At 37.8% G+C, this 12,851-nt stretch overlaps 1 protein-coding gene across 6 annotated transcripts in view; it reads left to right on the forward strand.

Moving 5' to 3' along the window:
* GRHL2 (grainyhead like transcription factor 2) overlaps positions 1–12,851 on the forward strand; it is a 136,704-nt gene that overhangs the window by 43,789 nt on the left and 80,064 nt on the right. For all 6 annotated transcript variants that reach the window (XM_017651745.3, XM_073229907.1, XM_017651744.3 and 3 more), the window contains one exon: positions 3,568–3,961. In XM_017651745.3, the coding sequence (XP_017507234.3) occupies positions 3,568–3,961 (394 nt within the window). The remainder of the gene's footprint in view (positions 1–3,567; positions 3,962–12,851) is intronic.

A 12,851-nucleotide genomic window follows, 5' to 3' on the forward strand; every position in this document is an offset into this window, starting at 1 on the left:
GGCCATTTGTGGTATGGCAGGGGTGACTGGAGTGTCCCTTCTCTGTGGCCAGGATGATCCAGACATAAAGGAAACCAGAAAGGATGAATCACCTTGCTCAGCTACCTCCCCCAAACTCACCAAATTTCTCTCTCCCCTGCAGAGGAATGGGGAGAAACCATAGTGCTTTTTATTGGAGGTTCTTTCACATGGAATCATGAAGCCAGGAGAAATGAAATCCCTTCTAGCACATGTGTCAGGGTCTTACCTGGCCCTGAGAGCCTGCTTATGACATAATGATCTTGTTATGTGACTGGCAGCAGGGGCCACCCACCAACCAGCAGCCCTGGGCTGTGCATCACCCTCTGCTGGTGTATCTGATTTGCAGTTCTGAGGGAATCTTCTGATGCTCCACATTGCCCTGGGGCCCTGGGCCCTAGCTGGCAGCAGTGATAACAGAGAGAAAGAGGCTGACACTCTTTAGGTCCTGTAACTTTTTCTCTATCCTGCATTTATTAAACTAAGCATGCACTGTCTGCTAAGTCCTCTATCAGTAACCATAGAAGGGTCAAGGGAAAGAACGGGTCTAAGATATGTGCTCTGACTCATAATAAGCAAAAGAGACCATTTTTTTGTTAAAGAATCTTTTAAAACAACTTTAAAGAGTGACAGATGTTCATTGTATTTGAATGGTTATTTTTGTGATTTCAGCAGAGCACTGTTAAAAAACTGGCAATGACGTGTAGACAAAACCACTTTGTATAGAATAATTATGACTTAGTAGACTTCTGGTTGAGTGTAATTTGGCAGGATATCATTTGATCTGCTGTGGATTCAGAAATTAAGGTGCCATGTGCTCTCATGATATCATTACAACTGTTTATATACAGAAGTTGATACTTGGAAAAATAACGGAGTCTCAATGACAGTCCAGATTTTTTTAAAAGTATATTTAATGCACCATTCTTAGCATTGCATTGCTTGTCTTAAAATATTTGGTTCAATTTTAAATTCTATTGCAGGTGAATCAGTATCTTACAAAAATTCTTACTTCGTTCTAGTCATTCACTTTCTGGATGTCTTTCTGTTCTCTGGCATGATGTCTTTGGCTCCTAAAGCTAGTGCCATTCTACAGAGGCACAGTTTTCAGTATAGGATGGTGCTGAATCTGTTAAGTAATAAGGGTTTGACTAGATTGATGCAGCTCTATAGTTCGCTTGTTTGTTTGTGTATAAGTATGCCCAAAATATTTTGATTTGTGTTTCTTGTTTAGAACCCATGTGTTTCACAGGAATTAAAGAACTAAGAAATTTGACCTGACATGAACTCTCACCATAGTGGAGTTGTCTAACTGAGTATTTTGGCAAGGACAATAAGTCTGTGCTGTGCAAAGCCTAGAGGAATAGAAACTGGATACTCGCTTTGGTAGCTAATCCATGTAGACCAATCCTTCTATACCCAATTTGCAATGCATTATCCTCAAGTACTAACAGTTAATCTAGAGGTATCTGGGGTGAAATGACTTTAGGAAATCTGGTTTACAATTAAACGGGGACATTCATGATGTTTGTGATCCACCTAGGCTGGTTTTGTTATGGCAATGGATCTTTTGTTTTAATACTGACTTTATCATGGACTCCCTTCTTTGAGGAACACCTATTAACATTCCATACAATGTTCTAAGCAATGGAGTTTAGGAACTGCTGATATCAATGGCTGGTCTTGGTTTTGGCATCATCATCCAGCTAACTGTACTCAGATTAATCTTAATTTCTGAATTTTCACTGTGTCTTATAAACAGACTCATTGTATTGATTTGGTCATGAAAGCCCATTGTTACTTAAAGCCAGAATGTTTGAGGACTTGCAATTTTATTCTTTAAAGGGTTCTTTTCTAGAATGGTTTCCACAGGTCTGTGACACACTTCAAGCAGTTTAGATATTTTTCTGTTGGCTTTGTTCATGTGGAGCCATTCTTTCCTCATGCCTTACTTTGAAGTTTTATCTGAAAAATCAAAGATAAAAATGCCAAGTCCTGCCTGAGCATTAGGCAAGCTCAGGGGCTAGTGGACTTCCTTTACAGAGAGGAGCCAGCAGAGCTCAATTCTTGGAAGAAGAGATTTTATTCAAATATTTCTCTCAATGAGAGATGCCAGTAAACTCCAGAAAGCACATGCTAATTAAAAAAAAGCAGACATTGGAGATGGAGCTCCCTGCAAAACATGTACTTGCTCTCCTATTGCTCAGAATAAGCCATAAGCAAGTGAGAGGAGGCTTCAAATGTTACTGACCATAGGGACTCTGCTAGTAAAATCATTTTGCTGTCAATAGTGCTCTTCCATGAACAAGTTTCTCTTTGTTTCTGCTCTCTCCCAGAATTCTGTAGAATAAATGAAAGTATTTCATCTAGCCTGGCAAGAATTAATTTTCCAAATCCTCTCCTTTGTCTTGTGCCAGCCAGGAGATCTGAAAACTGAGAGATCTTGTTTTACATAAGCCCAGTTATACCACTTCCCTAAGCCCTGAAAGTAATTCAATGCTAAGGATATCAATGAGGTCATGTTATTTCTCAATTTCTCAGTTAATGATAAATTCTCGATATCTTATTTTTCCTGCAAGGAATTTAGCCCACAAAACAGTGAAAAATTGTCTCCCCTCCCTTATTATTGTCCTGCCGCTGCCTTTTTAAAAACACCTGTTGAAAAATGTTTTCTTTTGAAAGTTTTGACACCCAACCCGAAGTACAGAAGATAGTATAATGGCTTCTAAATGCCCCTCCTATCTTCCAGGTTCAGCAATGATAACTTTTGTGACACCTGCTTATGACTACCTTTTCTCTTCCCTTCTTTTTTTATGGCAATAGTATTTAAAGTAAGTTCTTGACATCATGTCATTTCACCTCTAACTACTTCTGATTTGTATCTCTAAACCAACAAGGACATTTTATTACATAATCTCAAAATCATTATCACACCTAACTAAATTAGCAAGACTTCCTTAATATCACCTAACTCCTGGTCCACACTCAGTTACCTCAGAAATCCCATTGCCTCATAAACGCCTCTGGTTTTTCAGATCAGGATCTAAAGAAGATCTAATCATCATATTTGATTGTTGTGTCTTTTAAATCTCTTAATCTAGAACAAACCTCCTATCCTTTTTTCTTTTTTCATGCCTCTGACTTATTGAAGAAACCAGGTCAGTAAGTGTGCTACATTCTGATTTTGTATGACAGTTTCTTTTTGATATAGTTTAAGTTAGTCTTCTAGCCTGCTGTATATCCTGAGAGCTGGAGGTTAAATATAAAGGCTTGCTTGGATTTAGGGTAATTTTCTTTTTTTTTTTGGCAATTGCACTTCATATGTGGGCCTGATTGCCTGACACCAGAACACATACTTGTGTAATTGTCCTAATTCTAGTGATGCAAAGATCTATTGCATTCCATTGTAAAGTTTGCCATCAAATTTTCCCTTACTGGCATTAACACCCACTGATTATTGCCTGCTCAATTATTTTATTATGAGTTGCAAAATGGTGATTTTTCTAATTCTGTCATGTTTGGGGTGTGTGTGTGTGTGTTTAAACACAGAAACTGTCTTGGCACCAGTGAAGCCCAGAGTAATTTGAGTGGAGGAGAAAACCGAGTGCAGGTCCTAAAGACTGTTCCAGTGAACCTTTCCCTAAATCAAGATCACCTGGAGAATTCAAAACGGGAACAGTACAGCACAAACGTCCCCGAGAGCCCGGCCATTCTCCCTGTGTCAGGAATCACGGTGGTGAAAGCTGAAGATTTCACACCGGTTTTCATGGCCCCACCTGTGCACTATTCCCGGGGAGATGGTGAGGAGCAGCGTGTGGTTATCTTTGAACAGCCTCAGTACGGCGTGTCCCCCATGGCCAGCCATAGCGCCTACCTCAAGGATGACCAGCGCAGCACTCCGGACAGCACGTACAGCGAGAGCTTCAAGGACGGAGCCCCAGAGGTGAGTCCCGGCTCTGTCAGTATCTGAAACCTAAACTCAGGTTCCCTACCTATTTGTTTTCTCTTTACAAGTGGGATAAATGAATTACATTTCAACTTTAGGACATTTAAAAAAATGTTTGTATTTTTCTCTATAAACAGGTCTATGTGTACAGAGATATTTCTATTTTTCTTGACTCTTAGATAACAGACTCCTTTGTTTCTTTTAATCTTAAAACTAAATATTTATGAAGAACAGAGAGGTATTTTGTTGTGCAACTTCCTACTCTGCAAAGTTTTCACCTTCACCTCTTCTAGTTTTAGGACCTATTCTGATTGAATGCTCAAGAAGGAATTTGTATTGTCAGTAATCAAGTGTGTGTATGTGTGTATACTTTATACTTTACAAACAGGGAATACATACTCTTCTCATGTGACCATAGAACTTACAGAAACAATTATCTTGGCTTGCTTGCTTGCTTGTTTTAAATTCACAAGGTTTAAATGCTCAGTTTGAAAATTTTGCTAATTGCATACAATAGTGTAAACAACATCAGAATCAATAGAAAGTTCCCCCACCCTGGAAGTTTCCTTGAGGCCCCCTGCGCTTGAAGCCCCGTCCTCTCCCTTGCACCTAGCAAGCACTCAGGAGCCTTCTGTCCCTAGAGTTTTGCTTTTTCTAAAATTTCACAAGTGGAATGCAAGAGGATATAGTTTTCTATGTTGTCTTCTTTCACTTCACATAATATTTTTGAGATTCATCTATTTTGTTGCTTGTATTGATAGTTTGTTGTTTTATATTGCTAAATACATAGTGTTCCATGATAAGCATAAGTCACAATTTGTTTATTCACCAGTTATTGGACATTTGGTTGCTTCTGGTTTGGGACTATTATGAATAATGTGCTATGAACATTCATACATATGTTTTAATGTGGGCATATACTTTCCTTTCTCTTGGGTAAATACCTAGGATAAGAAATGCTGGGTCATGTGATAGATGCATGTGTAACTTTGTAAGATAGTACAGTGTTTTGAGGTGGTTGTACAATTTCATTCCTACTAGCAGTCTTTGAGGATTTCCATTGTCCACATTCTTGCCCAAACTTGTATCATGAGTCTTTTTCACCATAGCAATTCTAATGGATATGTGATGCTGTCTCAGTGTGCTTTGAATCTACCTTTCTCTGATGTTTAATGATGTTGAACATCATTTCATATGCTTATTTGGCCATTCCTATGTCTTCTTTCGTGAAATGTCTGTTCAGATATTGTACTCAGTTTTTAAATTGGGTTATTTGTCTTCCTTTTATTAAGTTGTTAGAGTTCCTTAACTAATGTGAAGTCGGTTATATGTGTTACAGTCTGGTAGCCTTTTGCTTTTTAACTATGCCCTTCAAAGCATAGGAGTATTTAATCGTGATGAAGTCCTCATGATCAATTTTTTCTTTTTTGTGTTTTTGCTGTATACTGTTCAAGAAGTCTTAGCTTAACCCATCATCACAAAGATTTTCTCTTGTTTTTTTCCTAGACTTTTAATAGTTTTACCCCTTACATGCAGGTTTATGATCCATTTTGAGGTCTGTGTGGCATAAGGGAAAGATTGAGGTCTGTTTTTTTCAACCCCATTGTGATAGCGAGTCATTCCTGCACCACTGGTTGAAAAGACAATCTTGTCTCCATTTAATTGCCTTAGGATCTTTGTAAAACTGTTCTAATTGTGACTCACTTCTCCAATTTTTGACTCAGAATAGGTAATGCATTTTTTCATTAGTTCTGGTAAGCTTCTTCAACATTTAGGAGCAAAGCCTCTGCACTTGGGATGATGGTCATTGGCTTCCCATTTTCCAGCCCTCCTGGGCCAATAGGAACAATGACAGAAGGGGAAGACCTGTGGTTTCTGATTTCCTGAGGAGGAGTTAATGCCATGGCAGCCTGGTATTTGTAGCCTGCTGCCCACTTAGTTGCCACTGGGACAAGATACCACTCCCTGGGGTTGAGATTGCATCCCTCAGTAATAGTATTAAAAATAATGAACATTGGATGAGCACTTACTACATGCTGGGCTCATTCTAAGTCATATATACTCATTTAATCCCCACAAAAATGCTATGAAGTAGGAACTGTTACTGTCATCTCTATCTTTCAACAGTGGAGATTCAGGTATAGAGAGCCTAAGTATGCCCATGGTTTGTACTGCACCAAGTGGCGGAGATGTGGTAAAATATAATTCTCAGTAGTTTCATTGCTTAAGACAGTGGCTTACCCAGACTGTTTTTAAAAAAGCTGAGGGTCCTTTATCTGTGGTCATTAGCTATTTCCTGTCTTTCGGATGCAGAGAAGAACAAGAGGGACTAGCTATCTGCAGCACTGGCAGAAGCTAGGGAAGACCCTGTGCCTGAGCAGCCCTTCCCCTCGCAGAGCCAGCCACCCTGGCGTGCCTGCCGTGTTCCTTGGGACAGGGCAGGAGAAGAATGAGATGGTATAGTCTCTGCCCTTAAAAGGTTACTATACTCCTAGAGTTCTGGGGCTTTATAATCAAATTTGCAATGTCTTTGTCATAAAAATATTGTCCTGAAGTAAACTTCCTTAGCTTCTTGTGCCATGTTGTTTGAAATACTTAACAAACTTTATTTTTTTAACTGAGCAAGGGATCTTGCAGGGTTTTTGGTATCATTGCATATTTGATTTGTCCCCAAGCAGTCAGGATGCTTCAGAAGGAAAAGGGAGTCACTCAATGTGGGAATGTCAGGAACTCACCTCTTTCACTGAAGGGTTGACACTGATGTTTTTCTCACGTGGTGTAGAAATATTCCATTAGTCACAGAAGAGTCCATGGATGTGGTCCAATATCAACGGAACCATCATGCTATCGGGGGATGTGTTATCAGTTGTGTTTGTGTTGTAGATAAAGAGGCTTGTGAAAGGAAGCTATTGTATTTTGGGTTTTAGTTTGAAGAGGATGAGAAAATAATTTACCAGAAACTGAATGTGAAGATTATTCCTACCAAATTTGGTTTAGCTGCTCTCCAAGTTTTAGAAATCAATGTTAAAGTTGCATATTGTATTTCAATCTGATGTAAATTAAATGGAATGACTTATTATGATCTGTAGCTGGGCATTACCAACTGGTTATAAAATAAGGTGAATTTATCAAGTGAATTTCACTAAGGAAAATTTGTCTAACATTTGGTACTTTTTAAAGGCGAACTATTAAAATGTCGAAGAACCTTGTTGAATTAGCAAGTTTCATTTGCTATTAGAGACTGATCTTTTGTGTATGTGTGTGTGGTTTATGTAGTGGTGTCAAAGAAGGAAGCAATTTGTTTCAACTCAGGATGCAACTTTTTTTAAAGACAGTGGTAGCATTAAACATTCTTTAATGGATTGATTTTAGCTAATTTTGTTTATATTTTATTGTATGTCCTCTTTATAATAATATTTGGTAAGTATTTGTTCATTTATATGGGTGTTATGCAGTGTGCTGGATGGAGGACTAGAAGACAAGAGGCATGCCTTGATTTCTATTCTCTGGAAGCTTACTATCTGTTTATATCTGCAAAAAGAAATAACAATAGACGTCCTTTATTGAGCCCCAGGCACTGTGGCTCACACATTTTATTTCTAATCCTTACTACAATTGTGCAAAGAAGATGTTACTTTTTCCCATTTTATAGGTAAAAAAGACAGAAATTCAGAGAGATTAAGAAATTTGTCAAAGGTCACACAGCTAATAAACAGTGAGTATAGTTGGTAAATACAAATCAGAATGGTATTAAATCTAGAATGTTTTAGAAAACACATAAAACTGAAGAGATAGAAGAGTTTTTAACAGAAAAATTATATATATATAATATACTGCATACATATTATATTTATATATATATTGTAATCAAAGGATGAATTTGCCTATTCTATACTACAATTTTGTGTAAGTCAGTTAACAGTAGTCTAGCTACTGGAATAAAGGAATACCAAGATTTAGGAATTGAGTACACTAACAGTGTATTTCTTGCTTATAATAATCCTGATACATATTTGTAGACCTCTCTTCCAGTTAGTCATTCAGGAATCCAGTCCCTCCATCTATGGCCTTACCATCTCTATATGTGACTTCTGAAGACACTCCAGCTGGAAAAGAGAGATCTTGAAGATTGTACACTGACTTGTAAATACTTTTACCTGAAAGTGACACATACCATTCCTGTTTAGCTAGAACTAGCCACATGGTCCTAATTGTAAGAGGATTGGGAAATTTAGCCCTCTCATGTGCTCAGGAATGAGAATTGTTTATGAATGAGCACCAGGTATCTCTACCATGCATTTCATAACTCAAACCTTGGTATATTATTTGTCAAATTAATATAGAGTGCAGAGAATCCTGAAAAGAAAGCAAAGAATGATTATTTGACATGCCCAATAGACATATAATTGTCATTGATTTTATATTCACCTATAGACTGATTTTGAAAGTTATCCTGAATCTAAACCTTGTCCAGCATGATTAATTTTAACTGGGAGTCCATTCCCTTCTTCCCCCAAGTTTAAAGGATAAAATCTTTAAAATGTTCCAAATATTAAGTTCGAACATGGCTTCCCTCATGATTAATGAACTCAATTTTATTATGCTTATTTTAAATACATGATATCATGCATATGGTACCACCAAACTTCTATTATTTTATTACATCAAGCAAAATTTTGTCCTTAGCATGCACATTTTATACTTTAGGAAGATTTAGTTTTCTCTATATGTAGTTAAATTTGATGAGATTGGATGGCCCATTATTCAGAATCATAGTGGTCCTCTACACACCTCATGAATAGAATGGCTATGGAAACCCCATGTCTCTTAAAGCTGTTACTTTGCAGCACCATTTGATACTTGTATCACTCTTGCCTCTTGAAAATGCTCTTGGTTTCATGGCATAGTTTTAGTTATCATGTATGTCCTAAAGACTTCCAAATTTTTTTCTCCAGCCAAGTCCTCTCACCTGAGCTCCAAACCTTTATATCCAGCTGCCTATTTGACTTGCCACACACCCCAAATCTAATTTACAATCTTCCATCAAGTTCTCCATCGTAGTGGGTGATACCACCACCCTTCTGGTTTCTCAAGTAACTGGGATTTTTTCTTGATATTTTGTTTTCTCCTCATCCCTCATGATCAATTCTACCAATTTTACTTTCTAAATATCTCTGAAAGCCACCCATTTTTCTCCATTCTACTTCCACCATACTGGCCCAAGCTATCATTGTCTCTGGCCTATAATACTGTGTGCTTTTATGCACTGCACCTGGGATGATCTTTTCAAAATGCTAATCTGATCATGTTACTCCCTCATTTAAATCACATTGTATTTCAGGTTAAGACTTAAATCTTTAACAGGATTACAAAACATTTCATATTCGGCTCCCCCTTTGTCTTTCCCACCTCATCTTCCACGTCTTTACCCCTGTGATCTCTGCTCTGGGTTCCATTCAGTTTTGTGAACTTGTTATGCTTCCGCTTGCCTCAGGACCTTTGCGCATGTTCTAGAATTCTGGTGTGTTAATACCGTAGCCACTAGCCACATATTGTTTAAATTAAATAAAGAATTCACTTCCTCAGTCCCACTAACTGCATTTCAAGTGCTCAATAGATGCATGTGGCTAGTGGCTACCATATTGGACAGTGAATATACAGAACACTTCCATCTTCACCCAAAGTTCTACTGAACAACACTGTTAAAGAATCTTCTTTACCCCCTTCCACACCCTTCCTTCTGTGTGAATTCCTAGGGAAGCCCTCCCTGTCCTCCTCTCCCTTCAGTTCCTAGTATAGTCAATTTTCTTTGTGTCCAACTCCACCAGCCAAAGACCACCATGAACACATCAGTAGTCAAAGTTATATTATTTAGCCTCTTTCTGCAGGCAACCCTTAGGGATGATTCAGTAAGACGACTGAGAGGAGCTCTTCTGCTGTTTGCGCTTACACTGGATAAGTTTAAGGAGGGATTATGGAAGTAACAGTCAGCTCTGGACACTGGGGCAATCTGGAAACAGTAATCATTGTTCAGGAGATGCGATGGGCAAAGCAGGACTGATTAGGAAGTGATTAGAAAATTAGAAAATGTCTTTCCTACGAAAGCAGCAATCCTGGGGAAGAGGGGCTGTTATTCGCTTTAGTCACTGTGTCACTGTCTCCTGGGTTCTTTTGGAGACATCACTGATGTTTTCTGCTGGCCTTGCCTTTGAGCTGCTGGAAGCAGTACATTCTATTAGGGCCATCAGGGCTGTAGTGGGACTGAGTTTTTACTTTTTCAGTTGTGCTGTGGTCTCCCAGAATGCTGTTACTCTTCTTCAGAGTGTTTACAGAGAGTTTGTAATTTTTTGAGTGAATGATTATTTGATTAATGTGCTTTCCCTACTAGACCAGAAGCTTCAGGAGAGCAGAGACCCTCTTCTTTTTGCTCCCTTTGGTATCCATAGCACCCAGCACAGTGCCTGATACAAAGCAGATGCTCAGTATTTATTGAAAGAGTGGATGAATGAATAAATGAATGATAAAACCTAAAAAATTGGTAACTGATTAAAGACATTGAACTGTTTAGCTATATATGATTTTCTCACAGTTGGAGAAACATTGTCTTTTTGTAATAGATTCTTGGCAAATGTCTCCTTCCTTTCATCCAAGAAAAAAACTAGAATTCTAATACTCAAAATTTAAATGTAATGTTCTAATACTACCTGATGCCTAAAGTCCTTTAAAGATGATTTATAAAATACATGTTATCATACCTTTTTACTGTCATTTTTTTCAGTCCAAATGACTGAGAAATGTATAGATGTGTTACATCATATCACACTAAGGTACAGTACCGTTGGCCGGCTGCCTGCCCTTTGGCATCCTACAAATTATATTAAAAAGTTCCCAAACAGCTGTGGAAACTTGGTAACTGTAGTCAGAATGACCCAAGCCATTTTGGTTCTAATTCTTAATACTACATTATTTAGGTCCATGTGATCCATCAAGGTGAGCAAGGCTCATAGAGGTTTGTGATGTTCTTCAGGTGGACTGTATCTTTAATTATTTTTAAATTACAAAGATAATGTAACAGATTAAAGATAAATTTTTAAACTTGAAAAAAAAGCAATATCTATGTTAGTAACAGATTAACTATTTTTTTAAACAGTTCTTGTCCACATACACTCATGTTATTGGAGTAAGATTCTTTATTTCAGTTAGCGTATAGTTGTCAGAGTCTCTTTGAATTGGACCAGTCATAGTATATGATACCTCATATCATCTGAGTAACTAGAAGTGTAGAATTTATAAGTCTAATATGTTTTAATAGGTTAGCCTATCCTCAGGCTGCAGAGCTATATGGTAAGGGCAGCAAATTCATTCAGGGCATGTTTACTAATACTCGCTCACCATGTGTTATGGGTTACTGCATATTCCTTCAAAGAAGACCTTAGAAATGCATCTCCTCTATCTCCAAGTCACTTCCTTAGATGCCTTTTGATCATGCTACTTTCCTACTCAAAAATTTCCTAATTTGTAACTATACTGAGTATAAACACCTTTTCATACATTAGCCCTGTCCAATAGAACTTACTGCAAGATTGGGAATTTTCTTTTATGCTACCTAATATACTAGCCACTAGTCACATATGGCACCTTAGTACTTAAACTGTGGCTGGTTGCCTAAGAAACCGAATGTTCAATTTTGTTCAATTATAATCAATTTCAGTGCCAAAGTACTAGGCAGTAAGTATCTAGGTTTTTAGGTCCTAAATTAGGCCCTAATTAGGTCAGGCCTATGTCCTTGGCCTGATGTGTGCATATGACATTTATAACCCATCAGTTTGTCTTGGCTCATGGTGGTCTTCTCTCACCTGGATTGTTTTTTCTCAATTCAGGTTGTCTTTAGCTTTGAAGGGTCAGAGCAATGTCCACAATCTCTATGAAACCTTCCTATAATTTTGTTGATCATCCTTTCCTGTTAATGTGCATTCTGTGTTTTTCCAGTCAGGACATCTGAATGAAAGAAGGAATGAATTATTCAACATAGACTTTCATATCTAGTCATTTGCTGTATTTTAGTTTCTTTCGTTGTTGTTTTTCATCATTTTGTGAGTTTTTCCATCTCCTGGACCTATTTTTATATCTTTGAAGCAACGACAGTGTTTTATATATTTTCTGTATTTCTCTTGACATGAATCAGATGGTGGAGCCCCAGAAAATTCCCTTTGAATGCTTTGATTGGTTGCAAAAGAAACAACAAATCTGTATCTTTGATTCTCTGTCATGATTTGAGAAACCAGTCAACAAGTATTTGTGAAATGTTCCTGGGATGCATTTGGGTAAACTTTGAAGGTCAAGCCATCTTCTTGGATCCAAGGAATTTATAAGACTGGGTAAAGAGAAGGGTCTTATATATGTACATATAAACTGTGATACGATGGTACACTGAATTCAGAGATGGTGGTTAGGGACCGGTGAAGATTGTTTGTAAAATAGCTATGGGTGACCCTTTCCAGAAGGAAAATTTTGAACTGCTGGTCAAATAATGGAAGTTTATGGAAGAGAAACAAGAGGCAGGAAAGCTGTTTCTTAGAAAGAGATGCTAGAAGTGCATTCACTAAATATATAGCTGAACATCACTGGACCCAAGCTTCTTCACATGTAATACTAAGACTTAAATCCCCACCCCGCAAATTTACTCTTACAGTGCTGTGAATTGCATATGGTCAAGTGATATGTAGAGCTCACTGTGCACCAGGAGCTGTTCTTAGTACTTTACCTCTGTTAACACTTTTAAGGCTTCTAATCAGTATAAGTAAGCATTTTGCAGATGGAGAAAATGTGGCACTTGCCTCAGTTTACAAAGGTAGCAAGAAAAACAGCTAGAACTTGTCCCTAGATA

This window comes from Manis javanica, chromosome 2 (assembly GCF_040802235.1).
Source record: "Manis javanica isolate MJ-LG chromosome 2, MJ_LKY, whole genome shotgun sequence".
NCBI classification, from domain to species: Eukaryota; Metazoa; Chordata; class Mammalia; order Pholidota; family Manidae; genus Manis; species Manis javanica.